Raw genomic sequence first — 17,426 nt, 5'->3', positions numbered from 1 at the left:
CCGTGACTAATGAGCCCATGTGCCCTAGAGCCCGTGCCCCACAACAGTAGAAGCCACCGCAGTGAGAAGCCCGTGCACCGCGACGAGAGAGTAGCCCCCACTCATGGCAACTAGAGACAAGAGCCCATGCAGCAACAAAGACCCAGCACAGCCAAAAGTGAATGATAACATTTAAAAATAAAGACAAAACTTGAATATTGCTCAAATTCACAGGGATAAGCCATCAGACACTGGTTCCTAGTGGCCCCTTCCTCCTGCCTCCCTCTGCTTCGGGGACAGTGGCTGCAGAGGAACATGCCTCTGCCTGAGCCATCAGGTCTGGGGCAGATTCAGCCTCCCCTCGTCCTTCCCTAAGCCCCCCGCTCCCTCCACAGTTCCTGCTGCCCTTTCCTCACTTCCAGGGGCTGCAGAGCAGCAGGGGCAGTACTCCCCACATCTCCTGTGGCCAGGGAAGCTAGGAGAGGGGCTTGTCCCAGGGGTGAGGCAAGCAGAACAGAGAATCTGGATACCAAGAATTAAGGAAGGACAAACACCAGCCCCCAAGACCCCAGCCTCCCCAGAGACCAGCAGGAGAGCGGACACCAGGCAATTCAAAAGCAGCCAAGCCAGAAGGGGTGGGGGCTCTGGGCCCTGCCTGGACTCATGAGTGAGGCAACACTGCCCCCTACTGGTTAGTTCACAGCTCTCTCCTCTGCCACCAGACACTAGGGGGCTAAGCGGTTGGGATGGGGACACAGAGGTGACTCTCCAAAGACAGCATGTGACATACAGACCCTCCCCCCAGCAGCTCCCTTCCCCTTTCCGTCCCCCCTACGCTGATCCCTAGCCTCCAGGCTCTGCCTGTCTTGCCCAACCTGCTCTCACTGCCCAAGGAATTCTGAAAAGACAATATCTCCTCCAGCCCCATCACCCTGAGGACAAACCCCTAGGCCCCTTCAAGCTGCCCACCATCTGGTCTCATTACAGGCCAGCCTCCAAGAGCCCAGGTGCCCGCCCTCTGCACCTGCCCTGGTTCCCTGATCTTGTACCCTTTGGTCCCACCCGCGTGCCATCCTCTTCATCTTTACCTCCACCAAGAATACCCTCCATGCTACTCACTGTCTCTGCTCATTCCTGGGGTTCCTCCCCCAGGAAAACTGCCCTCCCCCATCCCCAACCCACACGGCCCCTCCTTCCTGTGCTCACATCCACTCACCCTGCTCCTCACTCCGCTCTCGGATGCTGGTCACCATCAGGGATCAGAATCAAACAGTTCAGAAGCTGGAGGGAAACTGGCCATTCTCTAGGTGCCTCCTCCCCACTCACCGAGGCCCAAAGAGGTGTGAGAGCTGCACAAGGCCAGACAGCACTCTAGGGGCAGATGCAGGGCTGGAACTCAGCTCCCCGGAGCCTCTACCCGGGGCTCCTTGGAGGACACAGAGCTGCCTCCCCTGGTGAGCCACAGCAGAACATCTCCTGGACGAGGACCCCTCCCACACCTCCCAGCATCCCCAGCTCCTCACCCAGGGCAGGGCCCAAAGAAAGCAGCTGTGTTTGCAAAACCAAGGAATAAATAAATGAAAATATTTATCTAACGCCTTCTATGTGCTGGACACAGCAGGCACCAGCTCTGCTACTTAAAATCTGGGTAAGTCGCTCAATTCGGTATAGAAAAATAACTTCTAGGGACAGGGTGGGGGGCAGGAGTGCACCAGGAGGGGCCTCAGTCACGAATGTCGACGATCAGCGGGCATAGGTGGGGCGAGTGCTTGGTGCCCATGGTGAAAGCGGGCGGGCGGGGCTTGTGTGCCGTGACCTGCTGGACGTTGTGGGAGCCGGGGCCAGGCCGAGGTGTGTGGTCCACCGGGTAGCCAAAGCGCTTGGCCATGCTATAGACGGGGCTGCGGTTCTGATAGACGGATGGCTCTGGCCGGGTGTGTGCGGCCGGTCCGGGGCCTCTTGACATATTCTTGTAGAACCAGTTCTTGTCCAAGGGGGCCAAGCTATAGCAAGGAGCAGCTTTGTTGGCAGGGAGGTTGGGCCCCAGCAGGAGTGGCATCTGGTACCGGTTGGGGCCTGGATTGGGGTCCATCACTCGGTATGGGCACCGGAAGCCAAAGGAGTACTCAGGAGCCCTGCGTTCCCCAGGCGGGTGGGTCTTCTCCAGGTGGTAATGGCAGGGGGCCGGGGTGGGGCTCAGACCTGAATGTAGGTGAATGAAGGGGAGGGGTCTCAGGGCCGAAACCAGGCTGAATCTTCTGGTGACCAACTAAGGAGTCTAGGGAGGGGGCAAGGTCTTGGTGAGCCTGGGGTGACTTTACTATAACCATCTTAGCATCAGGCGGGAACATCACCTCCCTGCATGAGGCTCTGGGACGAGGGTGGGTAGGGACTTCGCCATCCTGGCATCAGGATTATGACACTGTCTTCATAATATAAAAACCCCGAGCATCATCAGAACGTCACCCTTGGCTGTCATTGTCTCCGTGACAGCACCAAGAAAACATGCTGGAATCAGTAGTCTGTGAACTCATTAGCATAACACAAGCCCTGTGATATTTTTACCATATCACCCTGCAACATACATGGAACATTGGCCTTCAGACATTAAGTACTGTGACCCAGACACGGTGACATGGGTGTCTTGAAGTGACCTTGCAGGGAGGTGCCAGCATCTGCAGACACACCTGGCGAAGGGAGTCATGACCCCTTTGCTCCTGCTTGTGTCCTAAGCGTGGACCCCCACCCTCCAACCTCCCACCCCCCAGCCTCCCACCCCCGACCTCCCTCTTCTGGCCCATCTTACGCAGGTTAGAGATGTGCTCTGCCATGGGAACCTGAGGACAGCTGGCCATCCCAAACCGAGTTATCTTAGGATCCAAGAAATAGCAAGGCCCGGGGCTACGTATGTCCATGATCCCTGCAAGGCAGCCACGGAAAGAGCCGGTCACCCCAGAGGCTGCCCCAGGGTGAGTCTGGCCTCTGTCTCCAGGCAAGATCCCCCTCCCCCAGAAAAGGACCTAGGGCGCCTTCCTAATGCCTTGGGCTCTTGGGGATTTGTGGAGCCTTTATTTCCTCATCTGTAAAATGGATCTTTTAACACATGACCTAACATTCTCTAGAACTTGTTCAGAGGAACAGATAAAGTAACAGCTGCCAGGGACTGGTGCCAAGGGGACAATAACAGGCGTGTGTGTGTGTGTGTGTATAAGTCACTTCAGTCATGTCCAACTCTTTGCGACCCCATGGACTGTAGCCTTCCAGGCTTCTCTGTCCATGGGATTCTCCAGGCAAGAATACTGAAGTGGGTTGCCATACCCTCCTCCAGGGGATCTTCCCGACCCAGGGATCGAACCCATGTCTCCTGCGGCTCCTGCATTGCAGGTAGAATCTTTGCTGCTGAGCCACCAGGAAAGCCCATGGTAGCTATTATTAGTATGAAGAAAGGATGCAGCCCCAGAAAGGGGGGGTTCCCCTGCTGAGAAGGGTATGTTACCCCAGCAAGGTGCCTGGATCTTAGATCCCCAGCCACCCTCTCACCAGCTGTGGCCATCAGGCCCAGCTCTTTGCCGGCCCTTGGGTCCCTGCCTTCCAGGGGGTTCTAAGCCACCTGGGAGGCCCTGAGTCCACCACCACCACCCCCTTCCCTCCATCCCATCCCCCAGTTATTCCTGCTTTGGCAAGTCAGACCACAGCAGTCAAAGCTGAAGGGTGCCAGCCAAAGACCAGTCAGAAAGGAGACCCTGCCAGCTGGATGCAACAGGTCACTTCACAGCTCCCTCAGGAGGGCCAGCTGGGAGGTGCCTTCAGAGGGACGGGTAACTTGGCCCCCTGCCGACTTCCTTCTGGACCTAGCAGGCCACCTGGGTGTCCCACTCAGGGCAGGCCTGGGCTCCCAGGGGCCTGTGGCTACAGGTAATGACTCCTCCCCTCTCACACCGCCCCAAACATCCAATAGTAATAATCCTACGCCCGCGGGGACAACGGGTGTGGCAAGCACTCACGCTTCTCCGAGTGCCGGGCATGCAGGGTATAGGCTGGCTCCTGGAACATGGAGATGTCATGGTCTATGTAGCCCGTGCAGGATGGCCGGAGGTACTTGGCAGGCCCCGGACCTGTGAGCATGGAGAGAGAAGCCCTCAGCCTGGGCCTGTGAGATCTGAGGCAGGGAAAGCCCTGAATACAGTGTGCTTAAGACCACTGCAGGAACTTCCCTGGTGGTCCAGTGGCTAAGACTCTGCGCGCCCAGTGCAGGGGCCTGGGTTCAATCCCTGGTCAGGGAACTAGATCCCACATACTGCAACCAGGAGTTCACACGCAGCGACTAAATGTCTCATGGGCCGCAACGAAGACCTGGTGCAGCCAAATAAATTAACATTAAAAAAAAAAAGAACACTGGGGTCTTTGCTCCTGCTAATGTCACACTGCCACAAATTCCACTATTGAGACGCTTCCTTTGGGGAAAGTCAATGTTCCTAGATAAAATGCAATTTCTCTTGGACAGGCAATGCATAGTAAGAAAAGTAATAAAGTTACAAGTAACTGAGAACTTATTCTGTGCCTAGCACTATGTTAAGCATTTTCTATGGGTTATCTCAGTTAAGCCTCTCAAGAGGCTTAGAAATAGCAATTCACACAAAGTCACACAAGCTGGTACTGTGAAAATTCTAAGACAGCAGCCAACAGAGCCCAAACATTTAATCACATACTAAACAACCCCATGTACAGCAACAGTCAGTCATCAACAATGTAGTAAGAATTCGTTTGTCTGTTTTCGGTTGAGAGTAAGATTCAGGGCAAGTGAGGAAAGCTAATATGGACTAAAGATGCCACTGAATCCCTAGTCTTTTTCCAAAACTGGCCTCACTTCAAACCCCTTCCCACCCAAATTCCCAGCAACCCTCCCCAAATTCCCAGCAGTTAATTCTGCTTGTGGAGTTTAGCTTAGAAGTGCAGATCTTCTGTGGTTTTGAGAAGAGCCTGAAGGGGTTTTGCAGGAGGCAGGGCTGCAAGGTTAGCACAACTTCAGCCTCTCTTCAGAGAGAGGAATGAGCCCAAGCCCAGGTCAGGGGTCTGCTCTCACCTTTGAGCATGGCCAGGACCACAGGGATCTGCTTTATCTCGTGCCCTGAGGACACTGGCACCTTTTTCTCTGGCTGCTGCCCATAGAACACAGGGTTCTTGACACCCTTGGGCAGTTTCATGTCTGGGGCCAAGCAGGGAGCAAGAGCAGCTACTGAGAGATGTGGAGCACCGGGCGAGGAGCTGGGCCTGGGTGAGACCTGTTCTGGGCACCCCTGCCCAAGCCCCTGTGTCCACTATCTCTCCCGGACGCCACAGGCGGCATGAGGGCTGAGAAGCAGAGCAGTCCTCCTACTAGAGCAGCTGAGGCTGTCTGGGGTGCAGCCAGCTGCAGGGCCCCGCAGGCAGGCGCTAAGGATGACCTCACTGCAGAACTTGGACTGTGAAACCCAGAGTGTTTATTTCCTCCAGTTGCCGTGGCGCCTGGACTGTGGTGTAGAAATTCTATGCTGGCAGCTCAGCTGTGGAACCCTGAGAACTCAACCCCACTGTCCCTGCTCCCAACCTGGCTAAGTAGCCTGAGGGGCCCCAGGACCCTGTATCAGGAAGCAGAAAGGGAGAGTGGAGTGACAGACCCAGCTCTTCACTCTGGGTTTGTTGTTGTTCAGTCGCTCAGTCGTGTCTGACTCTTTGCAACTCCATGGACTGCAGCACACAGGCTTCCCTGTCCTTCACTGTCTCCCGGAGCTTGCTCAAACTCATGTCCATCAAGTTGGTGATGCCATCCAACCATCTCATCCTCTGCCACCCCCTCGTCCTCTTGCTCTCTATCTTTCCCAGCATCAGGGTCTTTTCCAATGAGTCAGCTCTTCACATCAGATGGCCAAAGTATTGGAGCTTCAGCTTCAGCATCAGTCCTTCCAATGAATACTCAGGGTTGATTTCCGTTAGGACAGACTGATTTGATCTCCTTGCAGTCCAAGGGACTCTCACTCCTGCTGGGTGCCCTGGAGGTGGTGAAACAGTGGACAGATCACGGTTGAAGGATTCTTGCTACCTGCACAGCCCCCTGGAGTGGTCGTCTACTCTCCGCCCCTCCCACCTATCCCCCAGATTCTGGACATGCCCCACCCCCTTCTATCGCAGTCTATTTTTTTCTCAGAAAAGTATCAAGCCAATTATTTCACAGTAAGGTGTGACTGTCTGATAACTTCTCAGATTCCTATCCTAGGGATGGTATCTTTAGAGATCCATGTCTAGGAATATTTGGCTGCTGCTGACGTCTTGGGCAGGGGATGGGTGCAAATGAGGATGGAGGCTGGGGCTGAGGCCTCAAGAAGCTGCTTCCTGGGGCTTCCCTAGTGGCTCAGCGATAAAGAATCCGCCTGCCAACTCAGGAGATGCGGGTTTGGTCCCTGGTCCGGGAAGATGCCACACACCTCAAAGCAACTAAGCCCATGCACCACAACTATCGAGCCTGTGCTCTAGAGCGTGGGAACTACAACTATTGAGCCCACGTGCCGCAGCTACTGAAGCCCATGCACCCTAGAGCCTGTGCTGCACGACAAGAGAAGCCACCGAAACGAGAAATCCGTGCACAACTACAGAGTAAGCCCCTCACGCTGCAACTAGAGAAAAGCTTGCGTGCTTCAATGCATGCATAGCCAAAAAATAAATAAAATTACTTTTTTAAAAGAAAAGAAGCTACTTCCTGTGCTTGTGGTCAAGAGCATCCTCTGAGTGGTGGGGGTGCAAGAGAAAACATTGACGAATAGGGAAGATGTTTAGCTACCATGTGATTGATGGATGAGCCCCGGGGCTGAGGAAATGCTCGACACCTCCTCACTCCAAAAAAACAGGAGGCTCAGGGGCCCTGGGGCCTGCTTCACCTACCAGTTCATAGCTCAGACCAGGGATACGATCTAGAGTGGTTTCCATCTTGGGCTCAGATGACCACTGGCTTTAGAGACGGTGTCTGTCATAGCCCCAGTACACAGATAACACAGTTGAGGACTCGAAAGGGCCCAAGACTTGCCCAAAGCTTCCCATCACATTAGTAGCAGAGACGAAACCAGAACACAAGCCCCAGAGCTCTCTTTGGATCACAGCCTCTGATCTAATGGAAACCAAACCACGCTCTGAACTCATTCCAACCAGCAGGCACAGTGAGGACTCAGAGCAGACCAGCCAGGTGTGCCGTGTGCCTCAGCCCCTGACTTGTGAGGCTGCAGGCTTGAAGCAGAGGACAGGGTGCCCACACCCAGCACAGCAGTTCCTTCCTGTGTCTTTCTCGTCACCTGAGAGCAGCAAAGCCTTTGATTTCTGGAGGGGGAGGGCTGGGCAAGGCTGGGATTGGCCCAGCCTCAGTTGGCCTCAGGCCGCGGGCGGTGCCGCCTCCTCACCGTCATCCTTGCCAGCTTTTCCTGTTGGAAGTTGCGGCCTTCTGGGCCCAAGTCCTGATGGTCCCCTCGTACTAACAGGGGCCAGATGTTGGGCTGCAGCCTTCACCATCCTGGGCTGGTGGAGAGTGGTGGTCTCCAAGTGTATCAGGCCCAAGGAGCCTTTCTGACCCTGCTACACACGCTGCTGCTGTCTGCCGTCCTTGTGCCTGGTTCTTTTAGGGAAACTGAGGCACTCTCCACCCTGGAAGGTCACCCCATTTCTGCTCCAAAAGCTCCCTTCCCTCCAACTTTAACTGAAACTTAGTTGACCCTGGAGACAGCCCTCAGTTCTCTCCAAAGCTACTGCTCTGTCCCTCCAAGCTCAAGGTGCAGCGGGCCGCTGGTCTGGGTATCCACCCAGGCAGTGTCACTTCCCTGACAAGGGCATGGCTCCATGAAGACCCCAGTATCCAGGGTGCCCCTCCTCACCTCTCAGGATTGCCATCTGTCCTGACTTACAAACCTGGCAGCCTTGGCTCATGGTCTTCTTCCCCCCCCCCAACTCCTGCCATTACCCTGGTCACTTAGGCCTCCCCAGGGACCACTCACCACTCCCTGGGCCTCCCAGTTCCCAGACCTCCTTCTCCCAGAGTCTCCAAATGCCTTCTCTCCACTCCCTCCCAGCCACCCTCCCCAGCACATTCTGGGTTTCTCACCCTCCTATCAGGAACACCATCCCTTGTTCTCACCGTTCACCACATCTGACCTGCCCTCCTGCAAGACCTGCTGGGAACAGACTCATGGCCCCCAGACCCTGGACTTGAGTCCATGCCACCCAGCCACCCACCTCCGTGCTGGTCAGCTTGCAGATCTCCCCAGAGACCATTTTAAACATGGCTTATTCCCCTCCTGGTACCTGGCCCTCCCTCCAGCACCCTGCTCTGCGTCTTGCTCACAGAGCGCACAGAGGCCGTCAGACTGACCTTGGACTCAAAGGCTCCCTCCCACACTGTCAGAACCACCAGCTTCCATGGGCGCCTGCTCCTGCTTCCCTCCTGGGGCTTAGGAGGGAAGACCCTCTCCCATCTCCTCTGCGTCTCGAGAATATTTCACTGTCCATGGCCATCCTCTGCTTGCTTTAACCCCTCATCTGGCCCTTCCCATCATGCTCTATATACTCTGCATCCCTCTCATCTATTAAAAACCATCTAGCACAGGGAGCTATATTCAATATCCTATGATAAACCACAGTGGAAAAGAATATTAAAAAAAAAAAAGAATGTCTATTTGTGTATAACTGTGTCACTTTGCTCTACAGCAGAGATTGGCACACACTGTAAATCAACTACACTTGAATAAAAAAAATTTTTTTAATTACTGCTATAGACAAAAAGATAAATTTTTTTATAGAAAAAAAGATAATTAAAAAAATAAAATGTATCTCTCTGGTCGCACACACCTCTCCCCAGTCAACTTCCCCTAAGAGGCGTTTTCCCTGATGTCTCATTCTCACCTTCCTTTAACACTGACTCCCTACAAGCTGGCTTCAGACCCATCGCTCCACCTCAACTGTGACCTACATGTGGAAGCTGCCGCCAGCGGCCACTTCTCACCCTCGTCAGACTGGCCTCCCAGGAGCACTGGACCACAGTGACCCACCACTCCCTCCTTCTTGCAATACCTCTTCCTGGTTCCAAGATGTTCTGGTCTTCCTCCCATATCCCCACTGCCCCTTCACAGTCTCTGGCTCTTCTTCCTCAACCTGACCTTTCAATGCTGGCACATGCTCATTAATTGCAAGGGGAAAAATAAGAAAATACAGGGAGAATACTGGCAGGCATCACCTCAACCAATTGTTGTAAGTTAACATCACCGACAATGGGACAAAATAGATGCTGTGTATCTCCTGAGAGGGTGGACTGAGAAGGACACAGAATCAAGACTTCCCTGGTGGTCCAGTGGCTAAGATCCCACACTCCCAATGCAAGGGGCCCGGGTTCCATCCCTGGTCAGGGAACTGGATTCCATGCGCCACATCTGAGAGCTTGCATGTCGCAACTAAAGCTCCTTCATGCCACAACAAATACCCGGCACAACCAAATAAAATGCTTTTTAAAAAAGGACATAGGATCACTTCTGGGGTGTTTCCCACCAAAGGTACATAACCTGAATCTACAAAGAAATCAGATAAACTCAAATCAACATGCTTGTTACAATAACAGGTCTATACTTGCCCAAAATGACAATATCATGAAAGACAAAGAAATACTGAAGAGCTTTTCTACAATAATGGAAACTCAAGAAACAGGACAACTAAGTGTAACGTAGGAGCCAGGATTTTCTTTTGCTCTCAAGGATATTATTGGGGAATTGACAAAACCAGAAAAAAAAGTCTGGCTAGTTTAAAGTATAATACCAACCTTAATTTCCTGATTTGGGTCATTGCACTCTGGTTCAGAAAGAGAAGGTCCTTGTTCCCAGGAAATACACAGTGTAGCATTTAAGGATAAGTAGCATTATGTCTGGAGAAGGCAATGGCACCCCACTCCAGTACTCTTGCCTGGAAACTTCCACGGATGGAGGAGCCTGGTAGGCTGCAGTCCATGGAGTCCCGAAGAGTCGGACACGACTGAGTGACTTCACTTTCACTTTTCACTTTCATGCATTGGAGAAGGAAATGGCAACCCACTCCAGTGTTCTTGACTGGAGACTCCCAGGGAAAGGGGAGCCTGGTGGGCTGCTGTCTATGGGGTCACACAGAGTCAGACATGACTGAAGCGACTTAGCAGCAGCAGCATTATGTCTGTGACTTACTCTCAAAAAATTCTTATAGGCAAAAAATATGTCTATACATAGAAAATAATTTAAAATGTGATAAAATATTACCATTTGGGAAATCTTGGTGAAGAGTATGTGGGAAATATTTGTAATGTCCTTCCTACTTTTCTGTAAGTCTGAAATAATGTAAAAAAATTTTTTTTTTTAGAAAAAAATGTTGGTGTCTCAGAGTTCAGTCTTGGGAACTTCCTCTCCCTTTCCACCATTCTCCTCTTTCTGGGAACTCTCATCTCCTCTGTTGCTTCATTCCCATTATCTTTATCCCAACAATTCTCAAATATATATATATATATCTCTGGCTCAGCCCTTCTTAGGAGTTTAAATCCATGTATCTGACAGCCTGCACAGTGTCACTTGAAATTCTCAAAACATCTAAAAATTAACATGCTCAGAGCTCTTCTCATGAGATGCCCCCTGACCCCATTTATCTCAATGAATGATGCCATGACCCATCTAAGTATCCAAGCAAGAAATCTGGGCTTTCCTGGACATCCTTGCCCTTACTCCCCACATCCAATAATCATCAAGTCACTTAGGGAGACTATGAGTTCCCAAAGGCAGGGCTCCTGTCACTTACCCTTGTGCTCCAGTCCCCAACGAAGTGTCCTGACATATGGTAAGTGCTTAAGAAGTGTTTGTGGAATAAATGAATGAGTCGATCCATTGATTGATCAAGAAACAGATCACTCCTCATGGGAAGAGAGTCCTACTTTCTGAACCCAGACACAGGCCCAGTCTTGCTGAATAGACTACAATTTACATTCATGGAAGTTTGTATCAGTTATCTCTTGCTGTGTAACAAATTATCCTCAAAGCTTAAGAACTTAAAAGAATGATAAACATTTATCATCACACACAGTTTCTGTGGGTCAGGAGTTTAGAAGTGGTTTAGCTGGATGGTTCTGGCTCCAGATGTCTCCAGAAGTGGCCGTCAGGAGCTACACTCATCCGAAAGTGTAACAGGGGCTGGCAGATACACTTCCAAGATGGCTCACTCACATTGAACGGTGAGTCGGTGCTGACCGTTGACAAAAGGCCTCAGTTCTTCTCCATAAGAGCTCTCTGCAGGATGCTCAACTGTCCTCAGGTCATGGTGGCTGGCTTTCCCCAGAGCAAGTAATCAGAAGAGAACAAGGCAGAGGTTGCCATTTCTTTTGTGACTTAGCCTGGAAATCATACTCCATCATTTCTGCAAAGTCCTGTTGGCCATTCCCTGGCAGCTCACATGGTAAAGAATTCGCCTACAATGCAAGAGACCTGGGTTTGATTCCTGGGTCGGGAAGATTCCTTGGAGAAGGGAATGGAAATCCACTCCAGTGTTATCACCTGGAAAATCCCAAGGACAGAGGAGCCTGGTGGGCTATATAGTCCAAGCAGTCGCAAAGAGTAGGACACGACTGAGCGACTGACACATTCATTGGCCATTCAGGTCAGCCCTATTCAGTGTGGGCAGTGACTCCACAGGGTTGCGAATGTCAGAAGATGAGGGCCATCTTGGAGGCTGGCTTCCACGGAGTTGTCACTGTACAAGGACCCCGAGCTAATGGGACCAACAGGGGCTAAAATCCAAGCTATACACCCTTAGGTGAAGCGGGACATACACTAAGCCCCACACAGGCTGCAGCAGCCCTGTCAGCTCACTCCAGCCGCCTCTTAGTTGTGAGTCTTACCTCTCCTTCAAAGGATTCCTGGGAGATGTGCAGAGAACACAACCCTAGCATCAGGAGTTGCCCTCATCATAACCAACAGGTGCCGCCCTTCACAGTTTATAAAGCCGCTGCGCCCTTTTGCAGGGCGTCATCCAAGCACCATAGCGGTTCTAGTTTACAGATGAGGGTGTAGGTGCTGAGAGGTGAAGTGACTCGCCTGAGGCCACACAGAAAAGGCTTGGCAGGACCAGACCTCTGGCTCCTAACCCCACATTCTTTCCACTGCCCTGCCCAGCTGCCAGCTCAGACCCATGTCTCCTAACACCCACTGAAGCCTCATCCCCGGTCCTAAGCAGGTATTTCTCACCCTTCTTTTGGGAGCCCCACCCCAGCCCTCAAAAGGATCTGCCCCACACTAGACCCTGAGCAAATACGTTCACGAATATTTTCCATCCAAACGAGGACTCCCAGAGGCTCTCTCTGCAGCCAAGCTGAATATCCACGGATGGAGCAGAGCAGGGGTTAACAGCCTGAGCCAATATTTAGAAATAGCACAACCCCAGGAGGAGTCAGCTGCGGCCAGCTGGTCACAGCCACTGAAGCCACAAGCCTTTGTGGACGTGGTGTGGAAGATGAGTGCTGCTCCTGGGAACAGAGGCCCTGAGAGGGTCCTCGACCTCCCCCAACCCCCATCTCCCCAGGACAGCTTGGACCCAGGGAGAGCCTGCCCCTGGCCAGGAGAAACCCTGCCACAGGCCTCCCATCCACAGCCCACAGTCGGCTCCCAAGGGCAGCAAACAACTTTTCAGCTCCTGAACTGTGTAATTGTTGGGAATAGCAGGCCCCACCCCTCCCGTCCTGGCTGCCTTGCGCTTGGAGGAGCCCCATGGATGCCTCCAGCCAGGAGCGGGAGCAAGGCCACTCCTAGCCGACCTGGGGGCCCAGGCCTGAGGCCCACCACTATGGAGCTCCTTGCCATGTGACTGTGGGGTCACAGAATTGAGAGCAAAAGCCCCAACTGCACAGTAGTGGCCTGGATCCTAGATCTTTCATGGTGGAAGGCCACTTCCCTGAGGTGAGGACCTGGGCAACAGGAGCTGAGGCTCTGCCCCACTGGGGCACAAGCACCCGCCATTTACCCCCAATCTGGCTTTGGCCACAGGCTCCCTGGGTGGGGCCCAGGCAGTCAGGGTACAAAACACAGAGGCACTCAGAGTGCCAGGCCCCACCCAAGGCATGACACGGCCACAGCCACAGCCAGAGTGGGCACTCTTCATCCAAGCAGCATAAGGATGGGAGTGACCAGGAAAACCCGGCCAGCACGCCTGACTGAACTCTGCAGCGGAGAAGCCCGTGACGCGAGGCTCTATCATCTGTCCTCCCGGAGGCCCACCATTTGGAGAAACTGAGGCAGCATTTTGACTTCTCCTTCAGCCCTCAGCCGTGGGCATCCTTCTTCATTCAAGTGTGTCCTGGGTCTTCCTCTTCCCCCATCCTGGGTGTCCTGTCCTGTGCTTTGCTGGGAAGAAATCTACCGAGAGGACAGGAAGTATTGTGTCAACTCTGTGCCCCGGGAAGGCGGCGGGGAGGCGGCGGCACTAGGAGAATACAGAGGGCGTCTGTGAAAAGGGAGCTCAGGGTGGGAAGGAAGGCTGGGAGGACTTCCTGGAGGACAGTGAGATATGGCCAGAGAGGCAGGGGCGGTCAGGGATGGCCACCAGGGACACCTGGCCAACCCAAGCCAGAGAAAGTCAGAAGGCAGAGGAAGAAGTTTGAGGATACTAGGGAGGTCCTAGTGGGCTCTACTCAAGATGAGGATGTAGGGGCCTTAGTGGGGGGCACGCTGAGGAGGCTGGTGGGGAGGGGGGAAAATTGAGGAGCAGGCACTGCCCAACAATGGCCTTTGTTCTGAGATGATAAGAGGCAGTCAGGGATCAGTTTCAAGACCAAAGTCCTCACCTTTCCACCAGTCTTCTTGGTATGATGCCGCTCAGCAGCAATCCGGGGCTCAAGTCCCAGGCTACAGGCTGAACAAAGGCCCGGCAGGTACGCTCCAGTGCCCCAGCATCCCTTTACCGCTAGGGCCTCAGTTTTCTCATCAGTGAAAAGGGAACACTGTCCCCCAACACACACGCTTCCCAGGGTTGTCAAGAGACCAGGTGAATGTTTTGTAAACTGAGAAGCCTGAGCAGGGAAGTGACATTGGGTTATTACTGCCCTGCCGGTTGCCATTATTTTTCCAGGCCTGTGTTTCTCTCCCCAGCTAGCAACCAGGCAGGGGGAGGTTGCAAGCTAATCCCGACTTGAATCTAAGCTGTGGGTGGGAGGCTCCACAGACTCTAATAACTCCTGGTAGTTGTGGGTAAATCTGAGTGGGCGGGGATCAGGGGGAGATGGGAGAAGACTGGGAGGAGGAAGGATGGGCAGATGGGGTGGCTGGAAATCTCCACCCATATTTTTGATTCATAAAGAAGCAAAAGTCCTCTCCTCCTTTCTTTTTTTTCATTCCTAAGAAAAAAGCTCTTTTCCTCCAAATGTTGTCTTCTCAGCAGCCCCAGCAACTTGGGGCCCACACTTGGCCAGTAATTAGTCCCTAACAAGGACCGGGTGCCTTGCTGACTTGGAGAGAAGGAAAAACAAGGGACAAGTATGGAATTGATGGCTTTACTGCCACCAAGACCAGCTGAGAACAGCCCGGCCACCCCAGGCCTCCTAGGGTGAACTAGATGGGAGCTGTTAGGTTTGCCAAAATTCCCCCAGAACAGCAGCAACTGGCTTCTAAGTCAATCCCAGCATGCATTTATTGGGTACCTACTGTGTGCAGCTGCCTCTGGAAGTTACATGCAAAACTGTGAGACCCAGGGAGGATGTGCAGCAGGCCTACAGGACAAGGAGGGAAAAAAAGACAAGCATTCATTGAGCACCTGCTGTATACCCCAGGCTAGGCACTTGAGGTACATTAACGCCTTTAATCCTCACAAAGCCAATTTTACAAAGAAGGAAACCACAGAGAAGTGAAGTGATTTGCTCAAGTCGAACAGCTAAGCAGGAGAGCTGGGATTTGAACCCAGAGCCCCAGTTACCACTGTGCTGTGGGCTTGGGGCCAAAGACCTGGCTCTACCTCCTAGCAGCTGTGTTTCAGTTAAAGTGTTTATCGCTCAGTCGTGTTCAATTCTTTGTGATCCCATGGACTGTAGCCCACCAGGCTCCTCTGGCCATGGTATTCTCCAGGCAAGAATACTGGAGTGGGTTGCCATTCCCTTCTATAGGGAATCCTCCCAACCCAGGAATGAAAACTGGGTCTCCTGCATTGCAAGCAGATTCTCTATCGTCTGAGCCACCAGGGAAGCTGTGTAGACTTGCTCAAATCCCTTAACCTCCCTCTGCCTCAGTTTCTTCATTTGCAGAACGGGGCACAATTTTGTTGCAAACTTTGAAGGGCCATACACACACGTTAGGACTATCACTGGGCAAGGGGAGGGGTTGAGGAGAGAGTGAGTGGTGGGATGGGGTTGGGGCTGGGCTAAAGCAGGCAAGGGTAACAGATTCTGATGGAGGAAGAGAGGGGAGACACTCCAGGGGTTCTCTTCTACCCATTCGCTGGACAAAAAAACCAAGGCCAGGCGATGCCAATGCTGGGATTAGACAGAGGGCAAGCACAGCCTCTTGACGCCAGAAGCTCTACAGTAACATTGCCCTTTCTCCTGTTTGGGACAAGGCTGAGATTGTTGCCTGGGAGGGAGCCAAGGGCAGCAGGGCCCCAGCCTGAAACTGTTAGGTAGGTGCTAAATCCAGGGCCAGATTTCCAGGAGGCAGCCCCAGAGGAAGTTGAAACACCAGATTCAGGAGGCCTTGGGTTCTGATCCCATAAGACCAGGTATCTACTGTCCATCTGGGGGCCTCTTGAGAACCACTTCCAGCTCTGAGCCAGTCTCCTCCTCCATGAAACGGGGGCAGGAGTGGTTGACAGCCACTTGGCAGGGTCCATTTGAGGCAAATGATCCCATGGAGTTGAGAATCCCTCCTGCCTTGTGGGAGAATCTAAAACATCTCTCCTTTACTGACTGAGTCATTGAGGCAGAAAAGGCCAAAGAGGCAATGCCAGTGGGCACAGAGCTGTACAGAACTTCAGGCTGGTGCTTCTCTGACCAAATGGCATTCTGAAGACACCTCAGAGGCAAAGCAGCCCCAGAGCAGTCCGTGGGGTGGAGAGCATCTGTCTTTCCTCCCGGGCCTGGCGAGAGGACGCCCCCCACCCACAATCCTTACAAGAGAAGAGGGCAGAGAAGCAAGGGGACCAGCCCAGCTCACATCTCCTCCCAGAGGAGTTCTCCCGGGAACCCTTGAGTCGGAGCCCCGGGGAATCCGGGCTCCTCTGGAATTTTGTTCTGAATCTCTAAGGTGGAGCCTGGGTCTGACCGAGCTGTAAGGATCCTCTCACCCTCGACGGGGAGGCGAACCAGCACTGGCCCTTTAAGACGGCTGAGGGTGGGGGGGCCGCCGGGAGAGCCCCGGCCTGAAACCGGAGCGCGGGTCGGCGCCTGCCCCGCCCCGGCGTTAAGTAGGCGGCGGGACGCCCGGGAGTCCCAGCCCGCGCCAGTTCTCTCAACTCGAAGACTCTGGCGTCCAAGCTCCAGGCTCCGGACTCCGCTCCTCACAAGTTCCCGCTGCCCAGCCCGCCGCCGCGATGCGCTGGGGTCCCCGGCTCCCGCTCCCAGCCCTCGCCCTGGCCCTAGCTCTGACCTTCGCTGTGTTGGTGGGACCAGCATCCACAGGTGAGTGAGGGGCCGGAGACCCCGACCCAGACTGGCGGAGTGGTGGAGGGTTTCTTAGGCAGAGAAAAGGGACAGGAAGACCCAGGAGTGGCCCCCAGACGGGGAAATGAGGGGGCTGCGCTTCTGCCATCCCCGGCTGGGGTCTCTGGCAGCACCACCCCGCCCAGGGGAGGCAGGATCCCCAGCGATGCCTCTCCATCTGGGGGTCAAATGGACTCTGGTTATCTGAGGTTGGCCCCTGGGTCGCTTGCCTAGGGCGTGGCTCTGTGCAGGATTGTCCTCTAGACCCAGAGGGGACGCCCGGTGCCGCCTGGGCTCCCTGTATCCAGCAGTCTCTCTCTGACCGAGTCAGGGCCCAAAGGACACCTGGTGACAGGGCGTCCCCACCTCCAACACCCAGGCCAGGAACGGGGAGTGCTGCAAGGTGGGCAGCGGGGAGGAAGCCACCCTCCCCACCCCCTGTGGGGCCCCGAATGCACCCCAGCCGCCACCTCCTCCAGCATCCTTGGGTCTCCTCCAGCTGCACCCCACTCTGCTCCTGCTCCCCTTTGCCGGGTGCATTCTCTGTCTTCACCACCCCGTCCTCCCCTTCCTGTCTTCTCTTTCCTCACTGAGAAAGCCTAGCTGGTGACAGACAGGACCACCCACTCTTCAGCCTCCTAGAGGCAGGACTGGCACCCCTCAGATATCCTGTGCCCCTCAGACAGCCCTGGGCGACCCCCTGCACACCTCCCTGTCCCAGCCATTGGTGCCTGACTCCAGCAGAAATGGAATGCCTTCT

The 17,426-nt window shown here is 53.9% G+C and overlaps 2 protein-coding genes across 2 annotated transcripts in view; one reads left to right on the top strand and one right to left on the bottom strand.

Moving 5' to 3' along the window:
* Positions 1-1,593: 1,593 nt before the first annotated feature.
* ODF3L1 (outer dense fiber of sperm tails 3 like 1) lies at positions 1,594-5,678 on the bottom strand. The gene is made up of 4 exons (XM_006080690.4): positions 5,063-5,678; positions 3,984-4,094; positions 2,786-2,899; positions 1,594-2,181 (listed from the first exon to the last, which is right to left on the bottom strand). The coding sequence occupies exons 1-4, from the start codon at positions 5,181-5,183 to the stop codon at positions 1,703-1,705; spliced, it is 825 nt and encodes a 274-aa protein (XP_006080752.3). The 5' UTR covers positions 5,184-5,678; the 3' UTR covers positions 1,594-1,702.
* A 10,729-nt stretch (positions 5,679-16,407) lies between these two features.
* CSPG4 (chondroitin sulfate proteoglycan 4) overlaps positions 16,408-17,426 on the top strand; it is a 35,779-nt gene continuing 34,760 nt past the window's right edge. Inside the window, exon 1 of the mRNA XM_006080691.4 lies at positions 16,408-16,645. Coding sequence (XP_006080753.2) covers positions 16,558-16,645 — 88 coding nt within the window. The 5' untranslated portion in view covers positions 16,408-16,557. The remainder of the gene's footprint in view (positions 16,646-17,426) is intronic.

This window comes from Bubalus bubalis, chromosome 20 (genome assembly GCF_019923935.1).
Source record: "Bubalus bubalis isolate 160015118507 breed Murrah chromosome 20, NDDB_SH_1, whole genome shotgun sequence".
In the NCBI taxonomy this organism is placed as follows: Eukaryota; Metazoa; Chordata; class Mammalia; order Artiodactyla; family Bovidae; genus Bubalus; species Bubalus bubalis.
This window is presented reverse-complemented; position numbering and strand designations above follow the sequence as displayed.